Source organism: Chenopodium album, chromosome 20, assembly GCF_948465745.1.
Source record: "Chenopodium album chromosome 20, dcCheAlbu1.1, whole genome shotgun sequence".
NCBI classification, from domain to species: domain Eukaryota; kingdom Viridiplantae; phylum Streptophyta; class Magnoliopsida; order Caryophyllales; family Amaranthaceae; genus Chenopodium; species Chenopodium album.
Genome location: NC_137853.1, coordinates 8562443 through 8581340, shown reverse-complemented (window position 1 = coordinate 8581340; position 18898 = coordinate 8562443). Strand labels below are relative to the sequence as shown.

The 18898-nt window shown below is 34.3% G+C and overlaps 5 protein-coding genes across 6 annotated transcripts; 3 read left to right on the top strand and 2 right to left on the bottom strand.

The window, feature by feature from the left end:
* Positions 1–2415: 2415 nt before the first annotated feature.
* On the top strand, positions 2416–4743 carry LOC145599442 (transcription factor bHLH36-like). Its single transcript, XM_081655825.1, has 3 exons — positions 2416–2851; positions 3530–3865; positions 4523–4743. The coding sequence occupies exons 1-3, from the start codon at positions 2462–2464 to the stop codon at positions 4592–4594; spliced, it is 798 nt and encodes a 265-aa protein (XP_081511951.1). The 5' UTR covers positions 2416–2461; the 3' UTR covers positions 4595–4743.
* A 1303-nt stretch (positions 4744–6046) lies between these two features.
* Positions 6047–8081, top strand: LOC145596633 (glyoxylate/hydroxypyruvate reductase HPR3-like). Its single transcript, XM_081652843.1, has 2 exons — positions 6047–6633; positions 7399–8081. The coding sequence occupies exons 1-2, from the start codon at positions 6160–6162 to the stop codon at positions 7921–7923; spliced, it is 999 nt and encodes a 332-aa protein (XP_081508969.1). The 5' UTR covers positions 6047–6159; the 3' UTR covers positions 7924–8081.
* A 292-nt stretch (positions 8082–8373) lies between these two features.
* LOC145596634 (sulfiredoxin, chloroplastic/mitochondrial-like) lies at positions 8374–10668 on the bottom strand. Its single transcript, XM_081652844.1, has 6 exons — positions 10519–10668; positions 9673–9756; positions 9423–9574; positions 8966–8999; positions 8749–8842; positions 8374–8647 (listed from the first exon to the last, which is right to left on the bottom strand). Exons 2-6 carry the CDS (start codon positions 9740–9742, stop codon positions 8632–8634), a joined length of 366 nt encoding a protein of 121 aa, XP_081508970.1. The 5' UTR covers positions 9743–9756; positions 10519–10668; the 3' UTR covers positions 8374–8631.
* An 874-nt stretch (positions 10669–11542) lies between these two features.
* On the bottom strand, positions 11543–13242 carry LOC145596632 (anthocyanin synthase-like). The gene is made up of 2 exons (XM_081652842.1): positions 12737–13242; positions 11543–12177 (listed from the first exon to the last, which is right to left on the bottom strand). The coding sequence occupies exons 1-2, from the start codon at positions 13240–13242 to the stop codon at positions 11604–11606; spliced, it is 1080 nt and encodes a 359-aa protein (XP_081508968.1). The 3' UTR covers positions 11543–11603.
* Positions 13243–15231: 1989 nt separating this feature from the next.
* On the top strand, positions 15232–18872 carry LOC145599485 (PGR5-like protein 1B, chloroplastic). 2 transcript variants are annotated; one of them, XM_081655858.1, is made up of 11 exons: positions 15232–15582; positions 16121–16242; positions 16344–16440; positions 16558–16658; positions 16817–16873; positions 17126–17202; positions 17548–17599; positions 17712–17822; positions 17902–17999; positions 18087–18163; positions 18533–18872. In XM_081655858.1, exons 1-10 carry the CDS (start codon positions 15387–15389, stop codon positions 18154–18156), a joined length of 981 nt encoding a protein of 326 aa, XP_081511984.1. In that variant the 5' UTR covers positions 15232–15386; the 3' UTR covers positions 18157–18163; positions 18533–18872. The 2 variants fall into 2 exon arrangements, with proteins under 2 accessions (XP_081511984.1, XP_081511983.1); XM_081655857.1 differs by having other exon boundaries at positions 15233–15582; positions 18550–18872.
* Positions 18873–18898: the final 26 nt, after the last annotated feature.

Below are 18898 nucleotides of genomic sequence, written 5' to 3'. Positions count from 1 at the left end.
TTTATTGGTATGTTGTTTCCTCCATTTATTAGCTTATTGTGTATATGGAGAAGTCTGGCTCGGATCGAGTCTCGAGAATTCAAGTGCCACAACGTAATGCACTTACCACTTTTAAATTAGTCAAATAATAAGTAAATTTTTAGATTTAAGGTTATACAGTAATATTTTTGGCATGATCATTATTGAGGATTAAGGGTCGGTCAAAATTTTGTGACTTGGATTCCATAAGGCAAGTTAGTAAACTTAATTAGATAGGCCAGGTATGTTCTTGGGTCCATATAAACTTAATTAGATAGGCCAGGTATGTTCTTGCCAGAGCGATGGACCGATGCAATAATTATCCAATATAATATGATTGTATGATTGTGACAGTTTTAGTTATGATTGACAGAAAAGTTGCTGTTAGAAAATAGTTTTTATGAGTAATGATCCTTGCCGTTGCCGCTTGCCGCCTTGCCGCTTTGCCCATCGGCAGTGCTTGCTATATGAGGCTAAGTTTCTATATTATTATCTTATGAAGAAAATTTTGACAATTATCACCTTTTGTTATGTCCATTTTAGCAATTACCACCTTCTATTTTTTTTTTTTTTGAATATTACCATATTTTATTTTCAAAAACATCAAAAGTTACCACCTTCTTGCCCCCCAACTACCACGTGACGTCATTTTGGGCCCATTCTTTCCCTTTTCTCCATATTTCCCTCACATTTCTCATTCCTATTTGGATTCTCATCTCCCCTTTCACTTTTTTACCCCCAAACCACCAATAAGTGTTCGTCAATTTTGATTTGGAGGAGCGAATTGAAGTGTTTTTGATTGTTTGGGGGAAAAGAAGTGAAAGGGGGGATGAGAATCGAGTTAGGAATGAGAAATGTGAGGGAAATAGGGAGGAAAGGGAAAATATGAGCCCAAAATGACGTCACGTGGTAGTTGAGGGGCAAGAAGGTGGTAACTTTTGATGTTTTTGAAAATAGAAGGTGGTAATTTTCAAAAAAAAAAAAAAATAGAAGGTGGTAATTGCTAAAATGGACATAACAGAAGGTGGTAATTGTCAAATTTTCCTCTTATGAATGTGTAACACATTCTTACCACTACACCTCGTTTTTTGGTGCCTAAGTTTCTAATTGAAACGGTACGACATATTCTCCTAATCAAGTGGCCATGAAAAACAAACTGAGGGCCTGTTCTGATCAACTAAACTGAGCTGAACTGAACTAGATTGAACTAAACTGAACTTATTAGAGCAGACCTGAACTGAATATTTTTTTAGAAAAGGAAATTAAGAATTAAACTGAACTGAACTTATTGGAGCTGAACTAAACTGAACTGAAAATAAACTGAAGAGAACAAGCCGTAATTGTAGTAATGAACAACAACGCCCGTTGCACTCCTTCGTTAGGAAGAAAATTTTGTATAAAGTTTCAAATAGAGTGGCCTAACCATGCCCAATATAAATCGGACTAGCTTGTTTTTTTGTTTATTTTGGGGCCGCCCTTAGTTTGCACCCAAAAACGAAAAAATCATGTAATGTTTAGAACTTGTCTATTTATAAGCCTAATATAGTTTGGTAAATAAGCAACATTCTTTTCTATTGGAGTTTTGCTTTAGATCGATTTTCATTTGGACGTACTTCAGATTTATGTAGCAAGATAATAAGGAAACATACAGGTTAGTTGTTGATTTTTCAGTTGACTACTTAAGAAAACATGCATGTTAGTTGATTATAGATGTAGTAATGTAGTTTTTACAATTATATTAACTAACCAAACATTCATCATCCTCTTGTCAATGTGAAATTAGGTTAAGTTCACACAAACTAATACTCCATCCATACTATCTTTCGAGTCGTTTCGACTAAATAACTTAACCTTTGGTGATGTCGCTCAGCTCCGGAAGGTTGGTGGAGGCCTTTTGATTTCCAAAGTAGACCCCTAAAAAATATTATAAAATGCAGATTTTGTAGACTTACATCAATAATAATTGGTAATTTAGTTGGCAAAAGCATTAATTTTTCTCGTTGATAATTTATAAAGTGAAATATTTATTTATAATATAATTTTTACTTCGTATCAAACTAATCGTTTTGGACTTTTTTTTTTCGTCTTTGTCTTTCTATATAATATAAAACAAAAATTCTGACTTAAATTAATAAGTTAAGTCTCGTCCCCAATTTTCAAATCCTGCCTTCGCCCTTGTAGATTGCCCATACATTATTTATGGTGTTATTATGTTGGTCAGAGCTACGTTGATATCAAAATGAAGTCATGTCTTTGATAAGCATGGGTCCACTATGCGACACAAAATCAAATAATCTTGGGTAGTGCAAGATCGTATTCAATATTTTTTTTAACAATATATAATGTATGAATTGAATAAACTTTCTTTCTTTCCACTCTACTTCCCCACCTCTACTATAAGAGGAAAGGAATAGAGTGAGACAAAAGAAACATACCATAAAACATGAATAACCTTTCCTCTTCAATAATGTTTGATCCTTTGTGTTCACAAAATAATGAAATATTCTTAGATATTTCTGATTTTGTACCTTCATTTCAATTTGAAGGTGATCAAATAACCCCAACATTATTAGAGCAACATAATTATGATTTTGATAATCTCCTTAATAACCAGATCCCCGCTTTTATAGAAGATCCTCCTCTAAAATCAAACCTTAATCGAAAAAAGCGATCTTTAGCCATTGATCATGGTCAAGAAAACAATGGCATAAACCCTAACGATAGCAAGAAAAAGCAGAAGATCATACATAGAGAAATCGAACGAAAACGAAGACTTGAAATGTCTTCCCTTCATACATCTCTAAAATCTCTCCTTCCTGTTGAATACACCAAGGTGAATACTCTCTCCATTTAGTGTTACCTATACAGCTATACACTTTACTAACTTTTAAACTTTGTATTATATGCATGCTCACTTTAATAGTATAAATGCATTATTACTTATTGTATGATATTAAAATGTGATTAGGTTTATGCACTGTATAATTACCAATCAATCAATTCTCAATGCATAACTCTAACAAAAAAGCAATGAGTACGTAGTTTATGTCTTATTCTTTGAAAAGTGGCGCTTGGGAAGTAAATAAATAAATAACAGCCTAACATCACTAGCTAGTAAGCTCATTAATTATGATTTTTATCTTTAAAAAAATTTAGTTATGTTAGACATTTGTGTAATTATATATTACTAGCTAGTAAGATCATTAATTACTTGAAGATTGAGTGTGATCGAAGAAAAACATGAAAAGTTTTGCACGGTGGGGGCTTTGTTTTGGATACTTATTCTATTTTAATTTTGTTGTTCAATAATTTATTTGAACACATATATAATTGATAGAGCATAAATTAAACTAATCAGCTTAATTTTTTGATTAAGTTGGTGCTTTGATGGTTGTATTAATAATAATAAAAGTAAAAAAAATAAAATTAAAATTAAAAAAATCCTTCTATTCTTAAGAAAATTATTCGAAAATTTGGCTTTGGATATAATTAAAAACAAATAACTTTGTAGGGAAAGCGATCGATATCAGATCATTTGGGAGAGGCAGTGAAGTATATAAAGCAAATGCAACAAAAGATGCAAGTGTTGAGTGCAAAAAGAGATGCCCTTAAAAAGGAAGTGTCAAAAATTGAAGGGCACAAATACAATAATGATGTGATTGTGAATGTTTTGAAAGAAAGTGTAGAGGTGATTGTGAGTACTAATTGTAGAGAAGATGGTGAAAATGAAGGTCAAGGGTTACCTCTATCAAAGGTTCTTCAATGTTTAGTCCAAGAAGGGTTAGATGCGGTCAGCTCTTCTTCAAAGAGAGTCAACACTATTTTTGTTCATTCCATTCATGCTCAGGTAATATACTCTAATGTTATACATATTTGTCTATTAATTGTCACATCCTCCCATTCCTCTTACCAGGCCAAGTTAAATGTTTTTATTAAATGATCTTGTCGGAAAATGATTTTGACATACCTTTGATTAATTCAATGTCTTTTTGTGAGAAGGGTATCGTAACTGTAATGGGTATGCCAAGGTCATTTTTCAATCTTGTCAAGACAACATATATTTAATATTGTACTAGTGTGTAGCCCGAGCGTTGCACCGGTTGCTACTTCAATTAGACCTTGTGATTATCAATTATATGCATTTATTTTCATATTTATAACATAGTTTATGATTGGCTTAGATGGTTAAGTAACTATCTTTCTTATAAAAGGTTGGGTGTTCAAATACGCCTTTTAATATATTAGTATAGATTGGAAAGATCATAGCCCTTGTTTCTAGATGAAAGGAGGATCATGTAAGTTACTCCTATCATAATTAATTTGATTGATTGATATTTTAATAAAAAAAATATTTGTTTGAATATCATGAGACAATGAGGGCCGACATCTCAATGATTTTACTATTATCATATAATTTTTCATTTATTTTGTTTGGTGGTATGGTTGAGAAAATATTTTCATACATAATTTGACTTTATTGACTAATTATTGATCTTATTGACAGGCAGGAAAGGATGGCAAGATTGCCATTGATGCAAAAAATCTGAAGAATAAAATAGCTGATATTCAGAGATAAACGTTTATGTATTCTAAAGTTTTATTTAATTTTAAACTTTGAAAATAAAGAGTGATGGGGAATTTAGGGGGGAGGGGTGTACCGGGTGTTATGATGTTTAATGTGCTGAATAAATTGGATCTGTATTTCAGACTAGAAGAAAAAAAATAAAACAGTTCTGCAAGTTTTTGTGTTTGTCTTTTTGTAAATCTATCTATCTAATACTCCCGATATCCTCAAATATAGTGTTATTAACGAGTTAAGGCTGAAGAGCACAATTGGGGACTATTTTATTTAATTTTTAAACGTTTTGTTACTTTTGTAGACTGTTATTTTTGTGTGTCTTTTGGGATTTGATGTGATATTTCTAGCCAAAGATTTTGTTTACTTCAGCTTAATTTCAGTTCGGTTCAGCTCCAACCAATTTAGTTCAGTTTAGCTCCAATCAGTTCAATTCATCTCAGTTCAGTTCAGTTTAGCTCCTAATTTCCTTCTCTCATTAATATCCATTTCAGCTCTATTCAGTTCAGCTCTAATCAGTTCACTTCAGTTCATTTAGCTCCAATCACTTCAGTTCAGTTCAGCTCCAATCTTTTCAGTTCATTTCAGTTCAGTTCAGTTTAGCTCCTAATTTCCTTCTCTCATTAATATTCATTTCAGCTCTATTTAGTTTTAGGTCAATTAAATTATCTAAAACTATGCGCCAGTCAAAGTGTTATACCTATTAGGTAATTAAAAGCTTGCGAACGCTCATGGGGCGTTAGATAAACTAGCTAAAAAGTAAAAAGATTAAATTAAAATGAACATTAATTACACCGATTGACACGTGATTTTGTCATGCTTTTCCAAATTAATACCACTTTAGGCAGTTTTTTAAATGCTTATCCAACACTCCGGGGTCTTCGTTCGCAAGATCCTACTTATTAAAACATGAAGTGAGTAATGAAATTTAATATTCCCTCCGTTTTTAAATACTTGCTCTATTTCCTTATTTTGAAAACATTTACAATATTTAATTAATCTCTCACCTAGTGGACCCAGCATCAATCATACTCCCTCTTTTTTATTTATTTATTTATTTATTTATATGCATCATTTTGACCGACACATTTGCCGAGACGTTACTTTGCCCATTAATATCTTTAATTGTGCATTAGTAAAAATTGTAACAAAATTATATTATGAAACTAACCATTATGACAAATCTAATGATATATTATATAATGATATATTGGAGTAGGCGAGTAGCATTTATTTACTTTTTAGAGGTGAAAAAATTAAGTCAACCATGGTATGTAAATAGTGCAATTGTCACAGTGATGCATATAAAAAAAACGGAGGGAGTATTTTATTAATTTCATATTCTATCCTCCAATTCTTTCCACTACTTTTACTTTATATAATTTTTTTTATTCTTCCATATTTTTACTTTCTTCAATTTCTGCTAAAATTCCACACACGAAGAAATGAAGCAAGTATTTAAAAACGGAGGGACTAATCCCTACTGCCCTACTGGTATCACATCTATAATAATAATCCTATAAACGTACCAACTAGTCAACTACAGTACAAACATCCAATCAACAATGGCGGATTCCATTGACCCCAATTCCCACCAAAAACCCCTCCTTGTAATCAACCGCATACCCTCCTTCAAATCCCTCTTCGACCACCGCCTCACACCCACTTTCACCATCCTAGACCCCATCACCGCCGTCGGCACCGACTCCTCCGCCGCCCACGCCTTCCTCCGCCGCAACGCCGCCGCCGCGCGCGCTGTCCTCTGCATCGGACCTTCTCCATTGAGAAAGGACACCTTAGATTGCCTGCCTTCTTTGGAATGCGTCGTCGCTCACTCCGTTGGTTATGATCATATTGATTTGTCTGAGTGTCGTCGCCGGGGAATCTCCGTCGCTAATGTTGGCGACGCTTTTTCGGATGATGTTGCTGATTGCGCTCTTGGGTTGTTGATTGATGTGCTTCGTAAGGTCTCTGCTGCTCATCGGTTTGTTCGGGCCGGGTCTTGGCCCGAACAAGGGGTGTTTCCTCTTGGGTCTAGGGTGAGTGGTCTTTCTTTACTCTAGCTTCAAATCTTCAATTTTACTTCTGATTATGTGGAGTAGTTATTTATTACTCGTACTTCATTTGTTCGTTTTTGTTTGTCTCATTTTCCGTTTTTATTTATATTGTACATACTACCTCCATTTCTTATTACTCGCAACAAATGGGTATTATTTGTGAGATATAAAATATTCATTTGTTGCAAGTAATAAGAAACGGAGGTAGTAAATGATGTAGGAGAATTAGGACACCCCTTATCTTGCATCTACTTACAAGTTACAACCTTAAATTAGAAAATGAACGTGCTCATTGGACAAATAAAAGGGCACGGAGGGAGTAAATTTTAGCTCTATTTATATCGAATTATATTTATTGTATAGTTGCACGACATGAAAATCAAATGGTGTTTTCAAAAAAAAAAAAAAAAAAAAATCAAATGGTAATCACTAATTATGTAAGAAAACCAAAAAGATGTACTGTGTAGTCGAAATGATTGAAATATTGGAGTAATTCAACTTGCCCTTAACTTTTAATTTGTACCAAAAACATCATTAGAGATTTACTGATGAACTTCGTTTATGCTCATAACTCTTCTCTTCCTAGTTACTACTTACTACCCCTTTAAACTAGATACTATTTAGCTAAGTCATACATTCCTGAATTTATGATACTTATAACTTATATATAGTTATATACTAAACTCCTGAGTGATTTTCTGCAATGTGCTACTTCAATTACAATGACTAGATTTATGGCAATTGTAGTTACGTGGAAAGCGAGTAGGCATAGTCGGCCTTGGAAGCATTGGTTCTCGGGTTGTAAAGAGACTTATTCCACTTGGTTGCAACATTGCATACACCTCTAGGCAGAAGAAACCCTCTGTTTCTTTTCCCTACTATGCCAATGTCTATGACTTAGCACTTGACTGTGACATTCTCATACTGTGCTGCTCATTAACCAACCAAACCCGCCACATGATCAATGAGGATGTTTTGAATGCATTAGGAAAAAAAGGAGTAGTCATTAACATCGGCAGAGGGGATCTAATCAATGAGAAAGAATTGGTGCAGTTTCTGGTAGAAGGCAAAATTGGAGGAGCTGGTCTTGATGTGTTTCAGAATGAGCCTAATGTTCCTAAAGAACTGTTTGGTTTAGATAATGTAGTTCTCTCGCCTCATCAAGCTGTCTTGACTCCGGATTCCTTCAAGGCTGCAGAAGACTTTTCTGTAGCAAATTTGGAAGCCTTCTTTTCCAACAAGCCCTTAGTTTCTCCTGTAAGTTGGGATTAGTTGCAGTCATATACTGTACATTTTGTCATGAAGTTGTGTATCAAATTGTATTAGCAGCACAGTGATCAAAGTCTTGATTTGAGAATAAAATGTATTGGTTCAGGGATAAGTAATATTCTCCCTGCTTTCACATTGATCCTTTTCTTTTTCCATTTGTCAGAGATTATTTCCACCACTCTCTCGATCCTAAATTTATAGTGACATGCTATCTTAGGATATCCAGATAATGTTATAACCTTTCATTATATAGTTATGGTTTATGATAATATTTTTCAATACGGAACATTGCCACTACTTAAATCATCTTGGAGAGAGTATAAGTCAGCTATTTTAAACCGTCTTTCTTTGTAATGCCCTGTTAATCCTAAGTTATGAGGATTGATGCAAGTCTTTGTGAACTAAATATGGAGGATTGGGTGTAGATTTCTTAGATGTGAATGCACATGATGGTCAAGTTTTGAAAAGAAAAATATATTGCTACTGCAATTGTGTGTTTTACACAAGTTGTCGAGAAAGATATGCTACCATGAGGCAGGATAGTCGTAAGATTACAAATTACAAGTGCAAAGCAACAATACATGAAATATGTGCTTACTTATTGCTGCTTAAAACTAACCCTGCATACTTTCAGTCAAATATTATCATTCGGCTTCCCTGGAGGCAGAGGATAATGCTGGGAATTGTAAATGAAGACAACTCCCAACTTAATTACCGGAGATGATGCCTGCAAGACAAATTTGAATAGGTTTCAAAATCTTTTCACTGAAATTTTCAGAATAAAAAATTGCATAAAACAGAACATCAGAAGATCTACTCAAGGGCAACCTTAATGTTTCCTTTGTTCCACGCCGGACTTTGCAGCGAATTGTTGGAAGGCCTAATCGCTGATGAGCCTCATATCTGTGGCAACCAGAGAAACCTGTTGGTAAGAAGAGGAAGATAGCAATAAGTTATAATCCTATTTTATAAAACAAGCCTGATGAACCTCCTCAATAGTGACATGTTAGAAGCACAAGGCAAAAGCACTTGTTATTGACTTTACCATAGTACGTCCCATCAACCTCTAGAACATCAATCTGCAGAAGACAGAAAATATTCAGTTGTAACAAGAGTATTAACTATTAAGGTGATCAAAGTGATTCAAATCTTAGGCACAAAAAGTTTCACCCCAATTCCCTGTATTCTGTGAAGCACCAAACTCAGAAATTTAATCTACATTGGCAATCAGTGGGAAACATTTGTATGAATTGTGACAATTCAAAGATAAAGTAAATTGTATAACATCTATATTGCTCTGCTTCAAGAAAGGCGGATGCCTCCGCTATAATCTTGAATTTATTTCACCGTAGTGTAATTAACTACTTAATAGTAGTGTGTCCTAGAGAACACTACTGGACTAATACTATGATCCAAGCTAATGACTGATCTTAATTTCTTGCAGCACAAAATGATCATCACAAACTCCTAATAAGGATGTGCCTGGAATATGAAGTACTTACAGGAACTTGAAGACCAATCTCCTTAATGCTATCCATGAGTTCTTGGACTTTTTGGGGATCATTTGCTCTTGTACGCATTAGTGGTCTCCGTATTGTATCGAGGGGGAGCTCCAAGACTACTGGCCCGACTTTCTGTGTCGTTGAAGGAGCTCCTGCAAGCAGCAATTACCATTTACATCATGAAAGAAAACAAAGAACCAGTAAATCAAGGAGAGTCGGAACAAGGTGAGCAAGGGTAAGTCTTATATACCATTATTAGATGAAGCATGCAGCGAAAATTTTCTAAGAGTAGCCGGGCCTGGGAGGTAAAGGCTTGCCATCTACAAACACTTCACTGTAATCAAAATCAAGGTATCATTATCATCTCAGAGGCCTAAATAACCTCCACACATATTTAATTTCTAACTTCGCCCATTTGCACATTAAAATATTTTTGTGCTGTTATTCAATTATTCTAAAACAGAGGGAGTAGCATTTTTGTTTCTCGTGAAGTATGACATTATTAAGAAACATGTACAGTGTTATAATATGAATCACAAATTTGGATTTCAGCAGAGCAGAGCAGATTAGATTTCAGCAAAGTGGAGGCTGTGGAGCAGAGCAACTAACCCATTCACATTAATGACATACCATTCGGAGTATGAATCACTGGTAAGTTCAGGCCATAAATCACATGGATAAGCTAAGGACTCCATAAATTACAGCTTTGAAGATGATTAGTATCTACCAATTTAATGACAATTACAATCACTTAGCTATACAAAACATGTATTGTATTATAATATGAACCACAAATTTCGATAAGGTACTACCTCAATAATCGGAGATTTACCAGTTAATCTTTCAACTCAAACTAAGCCAAATATCGTCATTATATTAAAATTAAAGAGCTAAATAGGTAGTTATCCATAATCTACAAGAATTAAACAAACACATAGCAAAGATTGGCAGAAAACTCAGTTAATTTAGAGCCAATTTCTTCTTTTCAAACTCAAATCACTACAAAACATCTAGTTTATACATAAATAAAAATAAAATTTGAATTACATTAAGACGGAAAAATAGCTCAAAGAGACAGGAAGACCGAAGATGTTACCTTAGATGAAAGGAACAAGGAAAATTTGGGAAGATTTTTCTTTTGATTTGTATAATTGTGTTTAAGTATGAACAAAGGTTGTTGGTTTGGTTGAATGCGATTTTTCCTTGTTTTTGGTATGGACCGGCCAAGTAACACTATCTACGTGTCATCGTTGTCATGTTTATCAACAAATGGCACTATTTTTGTTTCTTAAAGGTCTTTTCACTTAAAATTATGTGGTTATTTATACGAAGTACTATTTTAACCATTAATATTATTCCTAGTTTAATATTTATAAAACATTATATTGATACTATAATGTTACTATTAACACATACTGAGCATCCAACAAGAATTTTCATAATGACAACAAGCTTTTAATTAAGATTTGGGATGGATCAACCTATATTATACAAACTACGAACTAAACAATTTTCTTAAATTTTTATTTACGATGCTCATCCTTCTTGATTCTTAACAATTATGCACAATACATTTTTTTTTTAGGAAATGCACAAAAGCATATTTATGAAAAATCACTTTATTTTAAGTGATAGCAGCTGAGGATAATAGGAATACTATCAAGGATTCAACCAAAGATCGCTCTTGATGGTAATTTAAGTACATTTAGTGCTTGTTTAGTTCACACGATTATCAACTTTCTATCATGGAAATGCCAAGGGGAGTTTTATTTCATGAATAGCTAATTCCCTTGCAGTGTGAACTTAGGAATAGCTTAATTGATAGAAATTTAATTGTCACAAATACCACTATCTCAATCTCTTGTTCTTGGTGAATTGTATGATATATTTTCAATGCTACAAATTACTTTTGATTTTTGAAACAAAGACTCAATTTTTAGAAATCACATTTATTAACTACTACATATACTGTGAATCTATGAAGTAGTATATGTAAAGTATTCATGATTAAGTCACACATTATCACAACATGTTTAGCAATACAATTATAACTTTATAGGCATGATCATGGAATACATGCTTAGGATAGAAATCAAAGTAGAATTAATCAATTAAAAACATCCATCACAAAGAGTGAAAGACATCCTTAATTAATTAATCTCTTCTTATACAATGATCAACTTAATTTTTTGTGATTGCTGTTTGTGGACCTTGAGTCTTCCTGAAGAGCTTGTACTGAACATGTTGGGCAAAGGTTCGAGGCGGATAACGAGCAGGCTCCTCGTCGCACACAAGGTCAGGCAAGGGCTTAAGGATGATCTTCTCCTTAGGTGGTTCACAGAAAACAGCCCAAGAAATCCTCACCTTCTCCTTATTGACTAGTCCTCTATGAAGGATACTTTTGTACTTTCCATTGCTAAGGATCTCAATAGTGTCACCAATGTGCATGATGATAGAGTTAGGGACACATTTTGCAGTGACCCATTTGTCCTCATAGAAGAGCTGAAGGCCAGGAACCATGTTGTGAAGGATGAAAGTTAAGGCACTTACATCGGTGTGAGCCTCAACTCCTAGGGCTAGCTCCGGTTGAGGGCATTTTGGGTAGTAGTTGATCTTAAATTGTAGGAGGAGCTCTTCTAAGCCTCCTACTTCCTTCTCTAGCCTTCCTTCTTCCAACCCTAATGCAAGTGACAATGCTGAGAGGATCTTAGTTGCTAAGTATCTTAGTTCTTCGGAATACTTTGATACCGCAGGACTGTATCAATTATATGATGACAAATATTAGCAAAAATTCTCTTGCTTCCCAAATGTACTAACATATATACGACTTGGGAAGTAAAAGTTCTGCAAAAATGTCTATGATAAAGTTGCCAATAAGCATACCCAATGTTTTAATTTGAAATATGTAAAATATATTCATCTAACGAATTACTTTAGTTAACTATATATTTAATTTATACAAAATACAAGTATATTCTATTAGGAGCCTTATTTCCATTCGAGAAGGTTTCACCCACCTAAACGAGCAAAATTTATACTATAAAGTGTACTTGACCAAAATTGTCAACGATAATCGATCCATGTATAGATACAAAGTAATACGAAATATATATATAGAAGTAATCGTAATGTTTTACATACACCACTTTTTAAGTCTAGAGGATGACCTTAAACCCAGAATGAATACAAGCTAAAATCACGTGTACCATATCTCAATTTCATTATATAGCATTTTTAAAATGAAAACCAAATCATCAAAGTAAATTAGATAATTTGCATAAATGATAGAGTTATAATTGAGTGTAACAACTTACATGTAATCAGCAGGAGTCTCAGGCCAAATAGACAAGTCTCTTTTGTTCTCAGGGTAACTAAGGTGAAAATAGTAGTCCTCCCACTCAAGTCGCCCACTAGCACTATTTGCTAGCTTACTTCCATACCCTTGTACATTCCCTGATGCTTGATCATTAGCATATTTCTCCTTCTCTTCAACGGGGAGCTCGAAAAATGTCTGTCCGGCCACCTTAACTCGATCAATTAGCTCATCCGAGATACCATGGTTGACAAGGTGCATTACACCCCATTCCATGGCAGCCCTTTTGAGCTCTTGGATTGCCTTGCCTCGTACCTCTGGATCCTCAGACGCGATGTCTTTGATGTCTATTGTTGGAACTTGAGACCCCTCATCTTTCTTTTCCTCCTCGAAAACATTGCCCATGGAGGTTAACTCCTCGTTAAGCCTCACGTACTCCTTAGGGATGGATTCAATGCCACTACTTGCTAGGCTTTCAACCCTAGAAGGAGCAAATGTGGCCGTCATTATTACTATGATCGAATTCACTAATCAATTTGATAAACAAGATTTGGAAGCGGATTGAATGTGAAGATGAATAATATGTTTGTAATATATTTTGTGAGACGTGATATAGTGTTTTTATAAGAAGAAATATGACATTAAAGATAATATTAGGTTGTGACAAGTTGAGAATACACTAGCATATCATGAAGGGAATGTGCGTTTAGATTCCAAAGGTAAGTAGTTGTGATTTTAAAAATGTGAAAGATATATAGCTCATCACGTGATTAAGTGTATGTGTTTACCATTCATGACTAAAAATGCAAAGGAATATAAATAGGAATGGTAGTTGGCGAAGAATAAAGCATGCATGAGGGGTAGTTCCTCCTCTAACATTCATGGATATGACTCATATGAGAGTGGGTAGATTGGCAACTCTTGACAATTATTGTTCAAGACTTCAAGGTTGAATCTTCAAGTGTTTTTATTTTAAAGTTATCTCTTATATTAAATCTAAGAAAGCTCGAAAACGCTCCTAAAGTGCTTGTTTTAATGCAAACAATTAGTAAGTGTGAGTTTCCGTATACACTTTGTAGGATGTACGACGTTCTAGCTGTGCATATATGACAAGTTGTTTGATTGACATAAAATAGTTAAACAGGGGGGAACATGGGTTCGACCAACAATGGTAGTAACTAAACCCAACCTGTATTGCTTTGATTAAATATAGGCCTAACGCTCATTATCTCATAGCCAAAAGTAATTTTCATTGTTATCTAGTACATGTATAATGTAATGTGTTAAATTTATCAAAACTAAAAATGGGTGTTATCTATTACCTATCAGGTTATTTGTAGACCAAACTTATCAGAATTGAGACCCTTAAATTTGAAAGAATTATATGGTTGACCACCTTAACAATACATAATTCCTCTGTTTTATATTTATTGACATTTTTTTTTAACTTTGACATTATTCACAAAAGCTACTTATTTTACTTTATTATGTGATTTACATATGAATTAAAGGTTGTTAAATTCATCTCAAATCTATAAATTCCACATATTAACTATTTATACGTTGTAAATTTTATCTATTACTGTTATAAGTAAAGTTATTGATGTTCAAAATCGTACATCGAGCAAACATGTCAAATAAATAGGTTAACCTAAATGAAACAAAGAAGTATAACATTAAGTGACTCCCCTGCCACTTCCCAAAAATTTGCTTGAACCATTAAATACACTCTACATTACTTAATTTGGCTATATTGGCTATCTGCATATGTACCTTAATACAAATGGACATTCATGTAAAGATGGCACTAGATCGGGATTACCTAGGCACGAAAAAGGATGGCACAACACGATGTGAGCATATGTAGGCAAGGCATGTGCAACTTGAATCGTGAGCCGCCTTTATTTGGGAAAAGCGTGACAAGGCACAACATGATCAGTCTTAACCTGACAACATTTGGTTTAGGCATGCTCGCATGTCATGATGGCACGTGGAAATGGGCCATACACTGGTCGCCCTTTTGAAATATTTGGCACAACATGTAGCTCGCTAACCCTAGCTAATCCCAAAGACGTGGGTCCAAACAAGACACGAGTCACAACCATCTTTACATTATTCATGCAGTATGAGTTGTAAATTGTGTACTACCCCTATTTCATATTGTTCTTCCTACTTTAACTAATTCTGCATCACAAAAATATTCAAAGTAGGAAGAACAATATGAAATGAAGGGAGTATCTTTTAAAAATAAAAATTAATTAAAAATTAATCTTGTACAATTAAGCCCAGCTCAATGCAATTACCACGTGGCAACAATACTCCAACCACATGTCAACCTAAGACAAGTCGACGAACCCATAACGACAAGCCAATAGAAAACAATCCACCTGGCCAATTCAATGACATGGCAGATTTACTACCAAAATCAAAAACAACACCAACAAGAATTTCAACAAATAGAGATCTTTTTGAAACCCTCTTTCATTTCCCTCCACACAATCAACCATTTGCCTTATCTCCAAACCCAAACCAAAATGCCCAGAAAACTCCTTTACCATTATTCCTTTCAACTTCAACATTTTGCTCTATTTGAGCTAAAAAAGACTAATAATTAAAGGGTAAAAAATAAGTTAGCATCTTAAGCTAAAAAAATGGCTTCCAAACTAGGTGTAGCAGCTTTAACTTCACCTAGGATTTTTACTGCTCCAACTCCAAAACGCGCAGTTACAATCTTCTCTGCATCTTCTTCATTCAAGGATGCTTCTGCTCAGTTCATGGGTGTTCGCCGTCTTGCGGTTCGACGTAGATTCTTACTTCTTACCCCCAACGCTGCTACTGATAAGCAAGGTTTTGCCTAAATGACATCTTTATATTATTTTCATTTCTAGCTCAAATATTATTACTCTAAGTTTATTTTATAGTATTGAATATTGATCTGACCATTTATAGTTAGATGTTATGTTGATTTTTAGACAATTAGCAATAATTTATAGCATTATATTTGGTTTAGCATTATAAATATATAAGGTTTGATCAGTAACATAACCCTCAGTGTCAATCAAACATATTCCAAGGTTATATAATACGGAGTACTGATTTAGATTATGCACATAAGTAATTAGTACTCTGTATTTAACATTAGTGGTGCTCATAGTGTAAGAAATGGCCTCTTGATCATGATCGCGACATTGGTGATGTGGGTACAATAAGGATTGTAATGAATTTTTTAGCTCAATTCAAATTGAGTTTTACCCATTAGTAATTTTATTTCTCCTAATAAGGATTGTAATGGTGTAATCCCATGATAAACAAAGTTTCTACTGTGTTTTTAAGCTGTTCTGATGTGGAAAATGAGAAGTGAAAGTTGACTCAATGTAATTTACAGGACAAACTGGAGCAGAAGACGAAATAGTAGACAGTAATATGTTGCAGTACTGCAGTCTTGACCAGAAGAAGGGAAAGAAATCAATAGGGGAGATGGAACAGGAATTCTTACAAGCGCTGCAAGTATGTATACATTAACTTTTGTTGTTTTCCCTTCATCTTTAGTAGTCTGAACAAAACATTCGAGTTCATACATTATGACACGACCTCTTTTCTGTGATCAGTCATTCTACTATGAGGGAAAGGCTGTCATGTCAAATGAGGAATTCGACAATCTCAAGGAAGAGTTAATGTGGGAAGGAAGCAGCGTAGTAATGCTAAGTTAGTTTCAGTGATATGTTGTCAAAACATCTGAAGTTATTCAGTTGTTTCCTGACTTATAATCATGATGCTAATAAGCGTAACTTGCTTCATTTTATTGACTAATTCATCAAACAGGTCCTGATGAGCAGAGGTTTTTAGAAGCTTCCATGGCATATGTCGCTGGAAATCCAATTTTGTCTGATAAAGAGTTTGATGAACTAAAGCTGAAACTTAAGGTCAGTATCTATAAATACTCAATATTATGACAGCTCGAAATAGATTTCTTTCTTGTAAACTGTCTTGTCAGTTAGAAGTATTTTTCTGTACTCGTTTTTATCTTCTGACCTGTTGTCAATTGTGCTTGACTTGTTAATGACTCTCACTTATTTTCCAGACGGAAGGTAGTATGATCGTTGTGGAGGGTCCTCGATGCAGTCTTAGGAGTAGAAAGGTTGGCAATTTTCCATTAGCCTCTTAATGCTCCTATAGCTGTGGTGTTGATGCATGTATTGCTTTCTTGATTATTAACAACATGCTAATGTGTTCAAAAAAGTGTCAACTGCTTTGTATTACTTTAAGATTTCAATATTTGCAAGATAAGTAGCTGACATTGTTCAAATGTATCTTTCATATTTTCTTTCAATGTCCTAGAGTCTATGCTCCATGAGGATTAATTTCTTTCTAACAAGCTCTCATTTGACAGGTTTACAGTGATCTCACTGTCGACTACTTCAAAATGTTTCTGTTGAACGTTCCAGCTGCTGTCGTTGCCCTTGGACTGTGAGTATCATGTTGATTTTCTGAAATCTGTTTACTGCACTCTCTCCCTTTCCTGTCAACATATCAGCCTAAGTTATTCAGACTCAAGCACCCATGTCAGACATGCCATTTGTCCACATATAGATACCAGACTGTTATAATAATATTTTCAATTGTTGATCGGTTGATCCAATAGAAGTGTTAGCTGTCAAGTCTATACCTAAGTTGGAGTGTCGAGTATCTGACACAGGTCCTTGAGGTGAATTGATGAGTCTGAGTAACATTATTACCTTGTTTGTATCCATCACTTAAAGAATTACATATGATCAATTCTGAAGTGTAAACAATGAGTCGACACTTGAACAGGTTTTTCTTCCTGGATGATTTGACTGGATTTGAGATCACACTCCTGTTGGAGGTAATAACCTCACTTCCTGTTGCAAGAATCTTAGAGTTGTCTATCGAAATTCCTTCCTATCTATTCATCAGTAGCTTCGACAATTTGATCATTCTGTTCTGTGCCAATGCAGCTTCCAGAGCCTTTCAGTTTCATTTTCACATGGTTTGCTGCTCTTCCTGCAATACTGTGGATATCTCAGGCCATTACAAAGCTTATTGTTCGAGATTTCCTCATTTTGAAGGTAATGCTCCACAAATTTAAATCATACTAATCTGATTTATGTGTGCCAAATCGTGTTTAACACTGTTACCATCTGCTAGGGTACTTGTCCTAACTGTGGTACAGAGAACCTCTCCTTTTTTGGGACTATTCTTTCGGTTTCTAGTGGTGGCGCTACCAACAATGTGAAATGCTCAAAGTAAGAAAAATTCAACTGCTAAAAACTGCTTGGAACATAAGAATCATACTTTTTTGTATAATAATCACCATGAAACATCTTCTGCAGCTGTAGCACGGAATTAGAATTCGATTCAAAAAAGCGCTTATTAACAATACCAGAAGGAAGCCAAGCGTAAGGAGAAGGTACACACATTAAAACTGCCTGCAAAGTGCAATCCCCTGCCAAATCATCTGATATAAGTCTGCTGAAATTTTTAAGTTGCTCACCTATTTGGCTAGTTACAATAATGTGTTAAATTTTTGAAATAAAAGTGATTGACATGAATGAACTCATGTTTATCATGATCCTTAGTTTGATGAGTAATTAGTTATTTTTCTCTATAATATACTACTTGACCCTAGATAGATTGGAAAAATATAAAAAAGCACTTAATCTTTTTCAAAAACATACCTCTTAAACTTAGGAATATTCAAATTAAATAAAATGAGTAAAATTTCTTATTATTCATGCCATACTAGATGATTCTTAATAAAATCATAATCAGTTTGAAGATGGTTGCTTTTTGCAGACTTTGTGCAAGCTATAGAAGTGCATGTTCAGCCGAAAATGCAAATGTGTTGAACTTGTTTTATACCAGTGGAATATGTATTTCTTTGAAGATTGAAATGGTTAAGATCAACAGGCTCTTCTGAACTGCTTGTCGCAAATTTGTAGAGTGTAATAGTTCAAAATAAATTTCGGTAACCTATGTATATTCCAATTAACTTCCTGCATACTAGAGGCAGAGTAAAAGTGAATATTCTCTGTATGTAATTCTTATACAGGCTCTTGAACCAATGGATTCGAGTGAAACAAACAACTCAATTATATGTTCATGTAAATGTCCTCTGATATTGTACACGATTCATGACACAAGC